The following is a 17282-nucleotide window of genomic DNA, read 5'->3' on the forward strand; positions in this document are numbered from 1 at the left end:
GACTGCGGGGCTTGGTGCCAAGGACGATTCCCTTACCCGATGATAATCGTGGAGTTTATTGATTCGTTGTTTGGAAGAAAACATTTCGAGCTCTGTGTACTGTACGAAGGGGCTTCTTGTCTCGACACGTCTTGTTAAGCTAAGCCAGCATCGAAATGCAGTGGGAAAAAGTGTGAAAGTCTTGCCATCGCGCACAGTGTCGGAAGTAAATGTAGAAGTCCACGTGTTTCGAGTCGTGGCGATTGAAAAAAGTTCAATTCAGCAAAAAAATGCCTCGTGTGCTCCAGTTTATGCTTCTACTCTTAGCAGTACCACTGCAGTACTTGATCTGCCAGTGGACTGCTCCATCTGCAAGCGAGAGGGCTCAGCTAATCAAAAAGTAAGTTCATGTAAAAAGGCTAACTAAATCCTGACTGAATTTTAATAGATTGTTGTGCACTGTCACTGTTTCTAATGAGAATAATTTTTTTTTTTTTATATAATATTGTTATAAGGTTTGTTTTAAATGTAAACATACTTACAGCAAATTACTCTCTTAACATCTTGGAAGTTTTCAATACTGAAATTGTGTAATCAGTATAATGTATAACTATTATAATATTAAACTCAAGTTTCCATCCAATTTTTAGTGTAGTGTTTACACTACACTCATGCATTGACTTGAGATGGGAAAGCAAACGCTACGCTAGGTGTTAGATAATGCGCAGTCAAGTGGAACAAGTACGTAGACATGAATATGCAAATTAGACGGGAACGGGCTTGTTATTATGACCTACTAGTTGTACCTATCGGTAAGTGCCAACGAGCGAAATACTCATGTTTGTTCATAAGAACAGATATTGAATGGTTTTTGATAGAACTATATTTAAATGTCCAAAATATGGTAAATTGTATTTTAGGTAATATGCGAAAAAAGTGCTATTTCTCTGGTGTTCATAAACGACACAGGCTTGATAGCCTGCGTAGCAGGCGCCGTAGTTTCCAGCGCGCGTATTCTAGCGATCGCGCACTCTTTTAAACACACTAAAAAACGTACACATATGTCTGCTACGCAGGCTACGGGTTTGACAGATTGATAACTCTCGACAAATCTTTAAATTCTTTTCAACGTTAAAATGTCACAAAATGAAGGCAATAATTAACTATTAAATGAGGTTTAATCACTGTTTGTTAAATACAACACGCGATGGTTAAAATGTTTCCGTCCACAATATTGATAGTTACATTTCAAGAACTTCTTATAAATCAAATCCCAAAATCAAAACTGCTAAGATGCTTTTTTAAAAATAATTTTCAGTAATCAGAGACAGTAATGCACGGGTCAGATTTCAGTCTCGCATGCGAAGTGCCATGTTCAGTTACGCAAAACTTGAAAAATTTGAACAGAAAACAAAACTTGAACGGTCAGGATTATTTGGAGACAAAATTTTTATTCAAGTTAACATTACATTTGCCTTTAGAAGCAAAAAACTTTTGACTTTCTTGTGTGTATGACATGCAGTAATTTTAGTGAGCGTCGCTTTGTATTGATGTTATTCCTACGCGGAGCGAAAATGCGTGCCAAATAAAATATAAACGGTATTTGATTTGGAATGAATCATCGGTCAAACAATTACTATAAACACAATCAACACTAAAAGGAAGCATTTACCTGACTTCAGCATTCTCATAAGTCAAGAAAACTCTATTTGAAGTCAACAGTCCGCTTTTGATTTTCATGTCTCTCTTCGATCGTAAATCAAAGGACTCCAAAGTCGAAAGATTATTTCATCGCTTTGAAGACCTTGATGTTCATTTTTTCGGCGGTCGAATATTCTTAGGGTATTCTCTTTCGATTTATAATTCCCTAAAGGTGTATTTATCGGTAAAGGGATGACTGACCACATTGAAAATTTTAACAGCGAGCCGTGTGGACGCCATTTTGGTCATTTGCTCTCTAGCAAGGAGTGAGAGACTGGGAACCAGTTGGGAAGAACAATACAACCCAAATATGGGGTTTACTTACACCCAAATATGGTCAAAAAAAAAGTCCCTTACGCAGAACTTAAGATTTTTTCTGTCTATACACTCATACGCACACGGCTCTATGATTCTGCCGCCTCGACAGCCTCGCCTCTTGGCTCGGCTGTCTCGTTGGCAATTATCCATGAATGTTCTCAAGCAATGGGTTAAAAAGTTCTCCCGCCTGCCAAGCGTCGAATAACTTTTTTTAGGTATCACTTCCTTGGCGATCTTCAAGAGGAAAGTGAACCAGAAAACACTCGAATTTTTGCCGGTAATTTTCCGGGATGTTATATTTTTAGTTTAGAGTTTAAACTACACTCATGCGGTAGATTGTTTGTTGGGTGAAAATTCCTAGGAGATAACGCTAGCACTGAAGTGGAACAAGCATTCCATTCATTTCAAAAGATCGGCTTTCAAATAGCCTGCATTGCAGCCGGACGTGTCACCAAATCTACTTTCAGAAGATCGAATGTAATTATATGTAAGATTTAAATCCTCCGGCGCGTTTCCAGGTATGAATTACAAGAATTTCTTGTCTTTTGCCTTAAAAGAAAAAGCAAAAACATATCAAAAAGCGAGTTGGCAAGTAAAGTTTCTTTGATTTGTCAAACATGAAAGCGAATGTTTCCAAATTTATATTTAAAGCAACATGACCTTTACCCTACATCAACAATCCGTCACGCAAATTGAACATTTCCTAAGTATTTCCATCTATGAATGAAACTTTTGTTTGAGAGCGGAATATTTCCTCAGAAGAAAGCTTTCAGACCGTCAGACATTATAAGAAGAGTGCCGTGTGAAATCTTCGCAGTGCAAAAAACAATTATACCTCTGATACTTTCACTGCTGATACCATCTTTTGAAAAAAGGAAACATTTACCGCGTTTTTCTGTTTTTTTTTTTTTTAAGTGGAAACTGTTGCTTCACTGTGAACTAATGAACGGTTATATAGGTTTGAAGGTTAATCTTAGTTGCTACATATATTTCGGAGTCAAACACTACACTCTCCGATTGGAGCACTCGTTTTAAATCAAATGAACTTTCTCGGATGGTGTTCTCTACTAGAAACCAATTCAACCTCCCCCTCCCTCCCCGTCCCACAATAAAACAACCCTTCACCTGTTAAACCAATCCATTGCTTATTATCATCCACTCGTCCCCTCACCTGTTGACACAGTAAGTCAAAATTTCCCCTCTAAGAGGAAAAACAAAAAAAAACAAAGAACAAATTGTCAACATGATGCTTCCCTTCAGTGATACAACCATTTTCGAGCTACCGTGAACGGTCAACTTTTTTCCACGTTTTTTTCACGTGCAAAAAGTTTAAGTTTGTCTAGACAAACTGTTACGTTTTTCAACTGAACCAATTAACATTTGGAGCGTGAACATGTCAAGTTTGTCACAGCTCAACCTGTGTGTTTCTGCACATGAAACACAGGTTTTGAAAACTTTTGTGTCAACTTTTTATATTTCTTCAATGTCGGAATGTCGACAGCAAAGTACGTCTTTACATTTCTGGTAAATGCTAGGATAGGGATGTTCGATGGCTTATTTTTTATTGTTTTTTGGGGGGATTTTTTATGTTTATTGGTTTACTTGAAAAACGCAACAGTTTGTCCAGACAAACTTTCAAGAAAATAATTTCACACATGAGAAAACATGGAAAAATGTTAGCCATTGAAAATGGTAACTAGTAACCTGATTTTTTAACCCCACAGAGAAAAGCCAACTTTCTTCTAAAGCCCTGATTGAGCGGGAGGGGAGGAGTTAGTGGTGAGAGGGGGGAGGGGGAGGGAAAGGGTGGATCATACTGTCTACCAGTATAATCCTATGTTATCCCGTTATCCCAAATTATGTGCTGTGGAAATTTTTTTATGAGAGATTTCAACTTTAGTGCAACTTTTAGTAAACCAGAGATACCGGTAGTCAGAAAATCAATAATTGGTAGAGATTAAAGATTGCAAATTATAATTGTTTTACCATTTGATTGAAATCAATTTCGAAATTGATAATAACTAGTGGAAGTTAATTTTAACCAATGAATTCATTGACTCTCATGCTACATATGGTGACGAAACAAATGGGACATGAATTTCATGGTGCATCCCAGATGAATAATCTACTGGCTGTAGTTGACTTGAAGTTAAAATCAAGGCCTGTCTTGTAGAGAACAGGGCTCGAGACTAACAGTAGCCAACTAGCCAAAGACTACTAAAAATTTAGGTTTTGGCTACCAGGTTTAGCATTCCTACTAGCCATTTGGCTAGTGAAAAACTCAGAAAAGTCAACAGTTCTTTAATAGAAATCAATATACCTGACTAGCGAAAAATTACTTTTGGCTAGTAAAATCTGACATGTCACTAGCCAGTGAGTTCAAAAGTTAGTCTCAAGTTCTGAGAGATTATTAAATAATCCCTGTGAGACAGGCCTTGATAAATAAATTTCATTTATTTAGTTAATTTATTTCTGACAGGTTTTCTGAGTCTCTGAGTCTATTAAGCAGTGGATATATTCTTGATTGGGACAAATGGCAAAGCATGTTAGTGAACTGGACCCATTCATGGATGAGTTTTTTGGATGATGAAGAAGGTGAATGCCCAGCAGAAGAAGTGTTCAAGTTTCAGGAGAAGAATGGACACTTTGCCATGTCGACAGTGCCACGCACACCCAGACCTAAACATGTCAAGTTTCAAGTGGGACAAGTCATAAGGCATAAGCTGTGGAATTACCGTGGAGTTATCATTGGTTGGGATGAGAAACTGAAGGTATAACCAGTATATAAATGTCTTTTTCAACTGGACTAAAAACATTCCCTTGCAATTCTACAATTTATTCTATTTAGGCCTTCATATTTGATCATGGGACATCATCTTGTCTATGATTAATTTGGCAAACAAAATCAACAGAGAACATAAACTACTCTTGGTTATGACCCCTCTCCTGCCCCTGTTTCCACAAGCAAAAAGTAGTGGGACTCTGATAATTGTATAGTTAACATTACCCTTTCCGCTTCCATCCATTTCATCATTTATCCGCTGTTCTCACATATATATGTCTTTCATATATTCACTTTGTCATCTACTCCACATACGAGAAATTAGGACCCACAATAAACTGGCTCCCAACCTATCAAGGCTTCATAGCTCAATTGGTAGAGCAATGCAACCAGTGAACTGAAAATTGCGGAGGTCATTTCATTCATTTCATTTCATTCATTTCAGCATACATATATACTATAACCTTCAATATATTTTCGGGGGGGGTTTTGGGGGTTGCACCCTGTCTGACCCTGGTATGGTGGCCACTGATAATCAAATGAAGTTCATTTCACAGGCATCCGAGTCATGGACACAGACCAATCATGGAGATAAAAAGGTGTGTTAATTTTTCCGGTTTAGTTTTCATTAACCTATAGTGTTGTATGCAGCAAACTATTGGTAATATAATATTTTCCAAATGATATTGTACTAATTAATTAATTGAACTGAATTTAATTGGATAATATTTATTGGCTCTCTATTTATTTATTAATAATAATGGTTTTAAACATCATTCACATTTATTTACCTTCACTTTTTTGCTCAATTTCTAAAAATTTATAAAACTAACCCAAGTACTATGCAGAGTGTTTTCCAAATCTGAACCTACATGACTGTACAGTCATGTCTTTATGGCTCAGTGTTAAAGCATCCAACTGGTGTGTGGAAGGTCATAGGTTTGAGTCCGGGAGAACTGGAAATTATTTTGGAGAAGCTTGTGTCATTGATTGAATAATAAATATGTCTTCTGCATATTTCATCAAGCTTGACATTTATTCAATTACCTTTTACCATAAGCCCGCAATGCGTGCAAAGAGTTACAGTCACATAGCCCTCTGTATGCATTGCGTGCCTGTATAATGCTTAAAACCATACTACTTACCAATGTGTGTAGAGAGCTACAGGTCCATAGCCTTCTCCATGCATTGTGAGCCTACAATGCTTAGAAATTGCTATTGTCATAGGCCTGCAATGCGTGCAAATAGCTACAGGTACATATCCTTCTGCACGCATTGTGTGCTAAAAAATAATCCACTAAATATCATAGGCCTATGATGCATGCAAAGAACTACACCCTCATAACCCCCCTAATGGCATTGTGCTTTCTGCACGCATTGCATACCTTTAAAAAAGCTCTGGATACAAAAATAGGCGTTATGCATGATTACCTCAAATGCTCAGAATTCACCCCAAGCCTCATTTGCATGGAATCCTTCACAAACCTTTGCCACCTTTATGCCATTTTCACTTGTTTTTTTTTATTATTATTATTATTTTCATCATTGCTGCTTTGGGAACACATTCACGATAAAATTTACAAGTTTGTACTTCAAAAGTGAGGCCTTGGGGTGAAATTGGCTAGTCTGATGTAAACATGTATGAGGGATATTATACTGAAGCCAGAATGTCAGGCTGAGGTTTTCTTGCAACTAAAGTGCATTTTTACAACTTTTATTTCAAGCATTGGCGTGAGATGCCAAACTATGCAATTCTTGTTGACATTCGAGATCGACCAAGTAGTCAGATCACTTATGTGCCAGAGGAAAATATTGAAATTATAACAAATACAAAGGTATGTGCTTTTTTCAATTTGTAAAAATTGCATTGTCATTTTCCACAACATCCTGCTTTTCAGACCCATCATGTGTTTCCATGGCAACAACGCAAGTCTCTACAAGAAATGTGCAACTACTCTAGATATTCTTAAATACTTGCTAAGTCTTTTTCCCCTGGCTCACTAGTAACAATCTTGAATAAAAAACTCACCACCCGATTAGCCTTTTTACTTCCTTTTTATCTGCATTCCCTGTCTTTTATTTCTGTAGCGCTTCTGTAAGAAATCTTAGGTGCCCAGCTCTTAAAAGCTGTCATGATAGCCGAAAGTTATAGTTGCCCAAAGAAAAAAGTAAGTCGCCTGTGGTACCCGGACTCTGCTAGAGTGTAGCTCTGAATTACCCACAGCATTCATACGCCTGGGTGGAGAAAAGCACTTTCATTTTACAGCCACCACATTCACCCAGCCAGTAATCAAACTGAGACTGCCTGATCCAGAGTTCAGCATACTAGTCATTAATACGTCATCATGTTTCCCTTTGTGTTAATCAGCACATGCATGTAACAAGATTATTATGATTGCATAAGTGAAATGCGTTCGAACTGGGCTTATCTGAGGTGTTTTTTCTTCTTGTTGTAGATTGTTCACTCAACACTTGAGGAATACTTTGGTGAATTTGATGGCGCTCGCTATTTACCAAGGCCATGGCTCAAGAAGATATATCCTCACGGTTAAAAAAAAATCACCAGTCATGAAAAGTTTCACGAAGAATGGAAAGTTGCTATGTGATAATGGGTTTAACTTGGCAGTAAGCTTGAAAAAACCCTCGGCTGGTATTGAGAACCTAGAAATGAAATAGCAAATGGCATCGTTGGTTTGCCTACGCCTACATTACAGTGAGCTTTGTAGAATAATTTACACTCGTTTTAAACGAAGCTGACAAAATATATTGTTGTCTGTTTATAATTTTAATGTGAAAAGCAACTTAGCTGGAACACTTTGCAAAGTAGTCTTAAAAATCTATTCCAGGTGAGAGAGAGAATGGGGGCGAGAGGGTCCATAGAGAAATATATAACCTATTTGTATTTTGTAAAAACTGCACGGGAGAGTTGGATTAAAAAAATGAAAAAAATGAAAGAAGAGTTTTAACTCCCTTTCTTGCACCTGAAGTATTAATTTTTCTGTCCAAATTCCAGTAACAAGCTTTAGCTACCCTTTTAGCTTACTGGGAGGGTCCCACTACCTTCCAGGCGATGGCTCAACTCCAAGGCCATGGTCAAATATCGTACTTCACATGAGTATAAACCTAATGAACTCATAATTCATAAGTCTTGCTACCAGGCTATTGAAAGGTAAATGCCACGCAAATCAACTAATTAATGATTCGTGAAATGACTGAAATGGTGTTAAAAATATACTGAAGGAAGATAGGCTTGACTCGTAATTTCGAGTAATTCCCCCTCCTCCCGTCTTCCCTAATCACCACTCTGTAAAACATGAATAGCTTAAAGCTATTCCAGTTTGCTTGTCAAGTTTAGCGATAAAATTAATCTAAGTTCTGTTGTTTTGGAGCTTTCTGCACATCACCAACCCCGGGGGGGGTACTCCCTATAATGGCCTATACGGGGAGGCTCCGCCCGAAAGGGGTACCTTTTTCAGGCTTCAGGTATATAAAAGGGTAGGGATTTCACGCGTTTAAGTATATGAAAGGGTATGGAAATATGTCATTTGGCTATTTAAAAGGGCCTTTAATTAAAATATTTCAAACAGACGCAATTTATGGCTGTATTATTTTAATTTATTAAGCGCTACATAAAAATGACAAGAAAACGTCCTATTTTAAGGCCATGTTATGTCTCTTAGGTATATGAAAGGGGTACCTTTTTTCAGTTAAAGGTATACGAAAGGGGTACAATTTCTGTCAAAAATGGTATATAAAAGGGTAAGGGGTTAGAACTTGGGGCGGAGCCTCCCCGTACAAAACTTTTTGGAGTACCCCCCCCCCCCCGGGTCACCAACAGCGTGGTAAAAGGGTTATGCGTGACGCGTGATTCGGGGTCAAAACAAGTTAGCGCGTGATACGTGAAAACAGTTCAAATTTGGCCGTGATTCGTGAATCGCCAGCCTAGCGGGATGCGTGATCTGCTTATTTTGAGGATCGTGATTCGTGATTTCGGCCGAACACGTTCGTGAAATCCAAAGATAAATAACGTAGTCATAAATAAGTAAAATTGACAAACGATACACTGAATCATGAAGCCAAAGACTGATTTTATGTGGTGGACGCGTTTCATTGGCTCGATATGTACTTGTCTACCTCGCCTGAGAGATCAAGTCTGGCAACTTGGCTTGAAAGGTAAATTCCAGGCGAAAACACTATGTAAGTTCAAGCTCGTCATTCTCGTCATTCCTCATTCCTCGTCATTCCAAGCCCCTTACGACAGGACACGTGGCCTTACCCGAGTCCGGTGAGACGGTGTGGGAACGAGTTGGGTCACCAGAGTAACCAGGCAACGTGGACAGCCTGGCTACAAAGCAAGTGTTATGTAACCGAAAAGAAAGCGTTGGTTTCAGGGTTAGTGCTTGCTTGTTGTCATTGCTATTTATCTTTCCTTTCTCCGTTTTTCACTTGGATCCCCGCTTGAGTTAACTATGGCATCAAAACGGGCATCATCCTCTGTAATAACGAAAGAAACGCCGAATAAAAGACGAAAAACTGCGAGCGACAGCAAGGCCAAAGAAACTCTAGAACATGAACTACACAATTCGACACCAGAGCGTGACAAACATGGAAAGTTGTTATTCGCCGATTTTCCAGACTTCAAGCCAAATATGACCCCAAAAGAAGTTCTTCAAGCTGGAAGCTTCGGAGGAACGTACTTTCGACCGATTTATTCCAGTGTCACAGGTATAAAATGTTTAAAAGCTTTTGTGTTAGCAAAACCAAGCCACCAACTCAGTGAGAAATCAAAGGGACACTGTCACGACCTTTTCTTTAAAAATTTAAGAGCCTAAAGATGTATGGAAACCTACAAATAGTGGTCCAGTTTTGTTAGAAATTACTATGCCAGTCTACTGAAGCTATATATAAACAAGTGATATTATTGTGATGCCATCAGGAACTTTAGATAAGCTTATCAACAAGTTCCGCCCTTGTCAGGGTCGTAACCAGGTATATTTTTTCATCGCTGATCCGAAATTTTAGCTATAAATTTTGATTCCTGATCCCCAAAATGTGGCAACATTTGATCCCTGATTCCAATTCTGATCCCATCTGATTGGCTGATCCGGATCCCATGACTTGTGATCCGGGATCCCGAGGCTGTGATCCCGATCCCGAGGCTGTGATCCCGATCCCAAGGCTGTGATCCCTGATCCTATATACCTGGTCTGAGTCTGCCTTGTGGCCTGCAAAAGCAGCTTATAACTCCGGTCCCAAACGGATCCGGTCCAAAAATTGGTTCGGATAGGCTTTCTGTGTACATGGGATCATTCTGGATCCAGTCCGGAACAGATCCAAAACTGGACCTGCTGTTTTGCAGGAGTATTGGACCTGTTGCAGACTGGTTCCAGAACGGTTCCATGTACGTACACAGAAGCGATTCCAGTTGGGAACAGTTCCTATCCGGTCCTGTGTAAACATAGCCTTACAACGGCTCCCCTTTTCCCTTGACAACAATTTAATTTACATTTTGATGTTCTAGGCGCATTAAGTGTATGAGAGAGTACTTCACCAATTTTATTACTTTTTACTGATAAGCAGAAAAATGCCTTCGACAGTGTCCCTTTAACTGTACAAATATCTAAGTGGCTCTGCAATCAATCTGTTCAGTAATACATGTAGAACTGTAAGGGTATTAAATGTAAAAGAGTTTTTATATAAGAATGAAAAAGCATGTGGTTAATTCAGACATACATGTATTTTCCAGGTGAGAAATACTCTTCTGAGGTGTACAAGGAATTTCCTTCTGACTGGTTCAAAGGACTCAATATTAAAACCCAGGTGACGTCATGCGTGTATCGCAATGAAGTCAACACATACAAAGTGAAATGTGGAGGGAGCTTAGAAATGTGGGAGTCATCAGGCTGGATTCACAAGCAAGACCCTTATGGCTGGTTTCATTGGTGAGTTGTTACACTCAAGCCCAAGGGTGGGGGGGGGGGGCAGACCCAGGGAATTTGACATTTTTTGGAAGCCAGAGTCAAATTCCGCACCCCTGGGCACCTAGTGAATGTCAAATTTCACATATCTCCTCTTAAATTTCTAACTTAGCAGACCATTTTAGATGTCAAAATCGGTACCCTGGATGAGCTTCACGATGTCAAATTCCCCTGGGGCTTACCATGGATAGGTGCATTATACACTTAGCAACATGAAGATGCTACACATATACATGTTATTAAGAGGGTCCATTATTATTGGATGAAGGTTCTGTGTTTTGTTAAGAATAAGATAAGGCGGAGGGAGGGGAAGTGTCCAGGAAAGTAGGGTGTGCAGAAGGGGTACAGGAGGTCGAAGAAAAGAGGACAGGAAGAGGGACTCTTTAATGGATGGACCATTAAAAAAGTGAGAAACCAAAAAAAAATCATGTAAGGAAAGTTGCAAAGAAAACCAATTCATGGAAAGGGGAAGGCAAAGAAAAAAAAAAACAGTCATGCAAAAGGAAAGGTCCTATTAAGCACTAAAAATACCGAAATATATCATAGAGAATGCTGAAAATAGTATTTCTGAGTGAAGAAATTTAAAAATTTCCCAGCCTGCTCACTCCCCTAATTTCATGAAAACAAACTACATTAGCCCCACCTCCCACACACATTACATTACATTTTTATTTTAAGATTTACTTAGGACCTAGAGTTAGCTCATTTATCTGTTTAGAGGCCTAACAAGCCATTAGAGGCCTAACAAGCCTCACATACAACTGAGGGTAAATAAAGTTTTCATTCATTCAAAACCTTTTTTTCCATATGCCAATGGTGATAGAAAATTGACTTTCAAGTCCTGCCAACAATATGTTTAGTGTAGAGTAAAGAAAACAATCAGACGAGTATAACATGTTTTAAAATAAAAATACATGGCATTTGATTTTAGCCATTGTTTTTATTTTCTAAAAAATATAGTGATCAAAAATGGTTGTTAAATATTAAACCTCGGATTAGCAACAATATTTTTGAAATAATTTTATCAATATAGCAAATGAACAAAATTTAAGCAACATTCTGATAAATTCTATATTCTATTCTTCTTGTTAAAGCAACAATTGTCTGAAAAAAATTGGAGCAGAAGGTTTCACACCCAACAAAGTTTCTGTACAAGCGACGGGCATAAAAAAAAATTGTGCAAGCTAAAAATTCCCGCCCCCCCCCCCCTCCGCCCCATCGCTTTTTTAATGATCCACCCCTAAATTTAGAAAATAACCTCTAAAATAGACCAATATTTTTTGTATATTTCTCTGTGTGTAACCCTAACTTTGACAGCTAAAATAATTTATGTTTTTCCCAGAGCAACCTAAGTGAGACCAAAAATCCGAAATTTACACCCCTAAGCGAGACAACGAGCATCCCCGATCCTTTCATATGGTTGCCCTCTCCCAGTCCTCTCCTCCCTCCGGGCAAATTCACAGCGAATCAAAAAAATGCGAATGTATAGACTGTAAAAGCAATTTATGTTCTTATTTTAAGGTATTGCAGATTTTATCTTGGTCGCCGCACTGAAGACGACAGACGACAAGTGGATCGCTGGAAGAAATGTGCTGGGGACAAGGGGCGTTGGCGAAATAACCTCATTTCAAAGATCGTTCGAAGTGGTTGCGCTTACGATAACTTTGCTGTGTCACCTGTGGTACGACAAACTCTTCAACACTGGGCTTACAAACTGAACAAGAAAGACTTTGACCAGTATGCAAAGAAGGTTAAACTTTAGGACATTTTGCACCGTGGTAACTACAAATTCTCTGCTTGTTTTATACCTTACCCATAAAATACGCGTAGGAAATTAGGTCGACGTTCCATGGAATTAACGCGAGTTTTAAAAACTGTTTATTTAAGTTATGTGAATTTTGTAGAACGTTAATAGTGGCGTCATAAAGACCTTTTGAGTAAATTAGCAAACGCCGGCTGAAAGTAGCGACCCACTGTACCAAAGTAATTGATGTTTATTTTTGACGATCCCTCGTTTTAAGGACAATACATTACTATGTTCTGGTGTAAATTTTATTAAACAAGTTTTATCCTTAAGTTGTAGATTGTTATACTTGAACTGCATAGTACAGGTTTTATCTACCCAAAATTAGCGACCCCCGGCCCGAACGTTGTGACCTTCTAAATCCAAAAGAAACGAGGCGGTGTCGTTACTTTCTGAACTTTTCCACTTCGCATTTGCGAATTAAGCTCGAAACGAGGGTCGTTTTTGACGAATTCTCGTTTAATTTCCGAAGACTTTCCGATTGTTCTTGTCCAATCAGATCGGCAACATCCCTGCCGAAAACCTCAGCCTCGGAAGATTCACGAAATTTGGCTCCTTAGGCTTGTCGGAAAGTGGTTTCTGGGTTCTGGGCGTGAGATGCTCTGAGACAATTAAGAGTTTTGACTAAGTCCTCTAGTCCTCGGCTTACTGTCAGCAAGAGCCCACGACCATCTCTTGGTCCGTGAGTTGTCTACCTTTGACTTGCAAGCACTAACTAAAGATGTACACCACCGTATATTTAGTACTACACTTATGTTTATCCCCCCTCCCCTTTTTAACTGACATTTATGTGTACAGTCTTAGAAAAACTCGTGTGCATGCAGTTGCTCATTTCAGTTCCCTTTGATGTATTTATTTGTATTTTCTGAGGAAAAAATCATTGCTTTCTTATACATGTGCACGTAGAGTCATACGAGTAATTGTTTTATAGCAATAAAAGGTGTGTATTTAAGATAGAGACTTTGTCTGGTTTTATTAAGGTCAAAGGAGAGAGCCTTCCTCTTGAATTTCATATTCACCGCATGGTTGGGATGGAGAGGGGGGGGGGGGGGGGGGGGGGATCGGAAATGAGCTGATAATAATTGGGCCCTTTCGCGCCAGGAAGTGCATAGACTGCATCCGGTATCAGGTATTACCCGGATTGGAATCATCCATGTTCGCAAGCTAAATGCAGTACAAATGCGAAACTAGCCGAATTGTTTCCGCTACCGCCGTGCAAGCCTTTGGTCTCCCTTTCCCCCGCATGGTTGTTCTGATCTACACTCCCTAAACAAAACAAAAATAGCGCTTTAAAAGTCTACTTTAGTTACAGCGCTAACTTAAGTAGATAGACAAACATCACAAGTGTTTTGTTTTATTATTGTGCATAGCGGTCAGCCCCGTCAGTTACTAAATAGAGTGAGTTATCAGAGGATTATTTTTGACGGCGCCCACTTTTCCCGTGCATTCGACGATCAGTTGGTCTATCGTGGGTGGGTGCGCAGAGGTTATAGTTGAAATACCCTATTCCTCCCTCGAACCCTTTATTCTTGCAACTTTTCCAACTGCAAAAAAATTTCCATAAGTTAAAATACTTTCTGATTGGCTTCAGAGAGTAAACTGCCTCTAGATTGCATGTGCGTGAGCTCTGATCACGAAAGTTTCACTTCGCGTGATGTAACTGATGCGGCGACCTCCGCCACTGCCTTATAATCCTTCCTGCCTTTTAATATATTTTTAAATTTTGTTTTTGGCTTTTGTTTTGAAAACAACTTTAATCCCAATTATCAGAACTTCCGAAGCAGCGGCAGTTTGCCATAATTAGAAGCGCTCGGGTTAAGGGGTTAGACGGGCATATGTGAATACCGACTGACTGGCACGAACTACTTCTCCGCTTAGAAATCCCCCCTGGGGGAGGGGGGCTTAGAAGTCAGCGATGTACCACCCATGTATATTTCAAGGGCGCAGATCTTCCAAAACTTTGTGGTTGCTAGATTCATCTGTCCGATAGCTATTGTAGTACAATTCGTTTTTTGGGTGGTTGATAACGCGATTCGAATAGAAAAATCTTCCGCAACTTAGAAAAATCTGTCGCTTCTTGCATCACTCTTCTTGTGCCCACCAGCAAAACGTGTTTAAAGGTTGGCTCATGTTTCACTGGGTATAAAACTATGATCATATTTCTAATCTCATAAACATATTTGATTTAGACAGGCAAAAACAAGAGACGGCTCGGGAAATTTAACATATTACAGGAACTTTACTTTACAACGCTTTTTTCTTTGTCGAAGCAGGAACAGAATTTGTTTCTGTAGTACCTCCGAGAAGACAAATGTCACAAATGCATCCATATGGGAAAACAATCGTGCCTGTCAAAAGAGGTCTGTTTTGATTCAACAGCCCAAGGCGTCAAAAGTTTTACGAGGTGTTATCTTGAAGTGCATTCTTGAATTACGTAGTGGGAAAAATATATCAAAACAGCTCAACATATGTTTGAAAACAACGTTATCACTGTTCGAAAAGGCGTTCGTTAGAGACTTACAAAGAGCATCGCGTTCTTGGTGAAAGGAATAGCGAACACGTATATCGAACAAGATCGTTTTTGGAAGCCAGATCTGATCTACACAGCTTTTTCAAGTTGTTTACAATAGCGACAAAGTTTCGCGTTGGAGTTTTTATTCAAGGTACACAAAGATACGACTTTATCTCTGTGCTGTGCGGTGTGATACTATCATTCAACGGGAAAATGTCTCGATTTTACCGCACGGGAGCTGATCCAGGGCTATCGCGACAAAGCACGAAATCTTACAAGGCAGTTCGACAAAAGTCAAACGCTGAGCTCAGCGAGAAACTTCGTCGCTTGGACATTGAACATCACTCGACTATTTCGAAAATCTTGACCGAAAAGTACACATGGAAAACGATTCATTACAATTTAACACATCCTAGCGAAGAATCGTCTTCTGATAGCGATGGTGAAAGCGACCCAGAGGAAATCCCTCAATGTATTGTCGAGGCCGAAGAGGAATGTCAAATCGCAGAGAAAAAGGTTCAAGCTACACTTATGGACAGCAGTAAGAAACAAAGCTTTCTTCAGCTACCAAGTATAATCGAAGAATCGTCGGTTATTTCAAAGCAGAGGTCTCCGAAATTGGGTCGGAGCCCTCTTCCACCATTATCGGAACACGGCTTTCCGACTCGTGTACGAAGAGCCACCGAGAGCAACCACGAAAAGGAGTCGACGACACGACAGCGACAGCGAAGCTCGACTCTTCCAATCGGTCATATGCCAGGAGACAGGCAACGAAAGAACGAATTTAAGAAAACTTCAAAACACGAGAAGTCGACTCATGGCGACGCAAAACGATTCGGTGACGACAAATCGAGTCATAACCGAAATATGGACGATAGTGAGCTGAAGAAACAGACACTATCGTGGGAGGAAGAGTTGAATAGCTGTCGATACTTGAGACACAAGAGGCATTCAACACCTGACTTCCTTGACACTGATGCGATATTTGACAAATAAGTGTGTGTAGGATACTTACAATGCTACAACCATATTACTACCTCTCTCTTGCTTCTCTTCCTGTAAGGCTCCCAGCGGGGAATCTAGATATAGGGAAAAGGGGATGCATGGGGAAGCGCGGTTTAAAGTTCGCCATCCCCCCCCCCCCCCTAATCTCCATTATGCTCTCTTGTTCTCTTGTGTTTACGCTTAAGCTTGTTCCTTGTGAGGACAGCATAAAACGAATGATTGTGTTCGTTCTTTTTGTGCGCTTATGTGTTTATGGTTGTGCCTGTCCTTATTCTTTTGTTATATGCAGTCCAAACAGGCCATATTTTTCTCACGTTTTATATATATCTAGTTATCTTACAAGTCAATTCATCGCCTGCGAGCCTGGGCCTGCGAACAAGATCTTAGAGGATCCCTTAGAAAGTATTCTCGTAAGCAAGTGAATACAAACAGGACTTAAGAAAGAAAAGAGTATTGCAAATGACACCCTGCTCTAAGAGGGCAGAAAGGCAAGAATTTTTAGGAATTTGTATAATTAACTTTTCAAAACCGAGAGAAAATGAAAATGCGTGACATACATTACGTTCGTAAATGCTCATACGCGAGGGGCATGTATCAACTATTATATCTATTACAAAATGTCTGCAAATTATATTCATTCTCAAGAGTTGATGGCTATAAATATAAGACAAAGGAGTTTGCACGACGTACGATACCTATTGAAAAGATCACTGTTTGTCTTAAACAATGTTAAGGATCGTCAAATTTAATATAATATGAGCGAAATCCAAAATAAAGCCAAAGTTGTGATTCATTGATGCGTAGTGAACTCGAACAAGTTTTAATTTACAGCTGACTCTAATATCACATTTACTACTATTAATGCTGAGAACACGACTCTGTAGCAACAAAAGTACCGCAAAAAGTGTTTGTCTTCGGGCGAAAAACAAGCGCAGCATGTTTATGAGTGTTTGTCCACACTCGGGGTATTAAAATAACTGAGGGGAATATGCTGCCTTTACATCTGCAAATGGTTAGTTACCTTCTCGGATAAGGACGATAAACCGTAGGCCCCTTCTCCTGTATCTTCGATTCAGTGTTATGGTCAGCAGGGGACGTAAAAGAACCAACACACTTATCGTAAAGAGAAGGGCATAGAGTTCCCGGTGTTGTGGTCTGGTCTTTGCCCATCGTGCTGTGTACTGTTGAAATGCTCGGAGATAT

The 17282-nt window shown here is 39.4% G+C and overlaps 3 protein-coding genes across 3 annotated transcripts; all 3 read left to right on the plus strand.

The window, feature by feature from the left end:
* Positions 1-47: 47 nt before the first annotated feature.
* On the plus strand, positions 48-7760 carry LOC144658641 (uncharacterized). The gene is made up of 5 exons (XM_078519102.1): positions 48-379; positions 4478-4769; positions 5338-5379; positions 6505-6615; positions 7237-7760. Exons 1-5 carry the CDS (start codon positions 270-272, stop codon positions 7330-7332), a joined length of 651 nt encoding a protein of 216 aa, XP_078375228.1. The 5' UTR covers positions 48-269; the 3' UTR covers positions 7333-7760.
* A 1328-nt stretch (positions 7761-9088) lies between these two features.
* On the plus strand, positions 9089-12834 carry LOC144658642 (uncharacterized). Its single transcript, XM_078519103.1, has 3 exons — positions 9089-9505; positions 10527-10722; positions 12280-12834. Exons 1-3 carry the CDS (start codon positions 9250-9252, stop codon positions 12518-12520), a joined length of 693 nt encoding a protein of 230 aa, XP_078375229.1. The 5' UTR covers positions 9089-9249; the 3' UTR covers positions 12521-12834.
* A 1809-nt stretch (positions 12835-14643) lies between these two features.
* Positions 14644-16872, plus strand: LOC144657085 (uncharacterized). The gene has a single exon (XM_078517379.1). It carries the CDS (start codon positions 15288-15290, stop codon positions 16068-16070), a length of 783 nt encoding a protein of 260 aa, XP_078373505.1. The 5' UTR covers positions 14644-15287; the 3' UTR covers positions 16071-16872.
* Positions 16873-17282: the final 410 nt, after the last annotated feature.

Source organism: Oculina patagonica, chromosome 6, assembly GCF_052425735.1.
Source record: "Oculina patagonica isolate OP01 chromosome 6, crgOcupat, whole genome shotgun sequence".
Lineage (NCBI taxonomy): Eukaryota > Metazoa > Cnidaria > Anthozoa > Scleractinia > Oculinidae > Oculina > Oculina patagonica.

Excerpts from the sequence above, each read along its gene's own strand:
- LOC144658641 (XM_078519102.1), top strand. The coding sequence starts at position 270 with ATGCCTCGTGTGCTCCAGTTTATGCTTCTACTCTTAGCAGTACCACTG. Across the intron at positions 380-4,477 it reads AGGGCTCAGCTAATCAAAAA|GTTTTCTGAGTCTCTGAGTC; the intron begins GTAAGTTCATGT and ends TATTTCTGACAG. Across the intron at positions 6,616-7,236 it reads AAATTATAACAAATACAAAG|ATTGTTCACTCAACACTTGA; the intron begins GTATGTGCTTTT and ends TTCTTGTTGTAG.
- LOC144658642 (XM_078519103.1), top strand. The coding sequence starts at position 9,250 with ATGGCATCAAAACGGGCATCATCCTCTGTAATAACGAAAGAAACGCCG. Across the intron at positions 9,506-10,526 it reads GATTTATTCCAGTGTCACAG|GTGAGAAATACTCTTCTGAG; the intron begins GTATAAAATGTT and ends TGTATTTTCCAG. Across the intron at positions 10,723-12,279 it reads CCTTATGGCTGGTTTCATTG|GTATTGCAGATTTTATCTTG; the intron begins GTGAGTTGTTAC and ends TCTTATTTTAAG.
- LOC144657085 (XM_078517379.1), top strand. The coding sequence starts at position 15,288 with ATGTCTCGATTTTACCGCACGGGAGCTGATCCAGGGCTATCGCGACAA.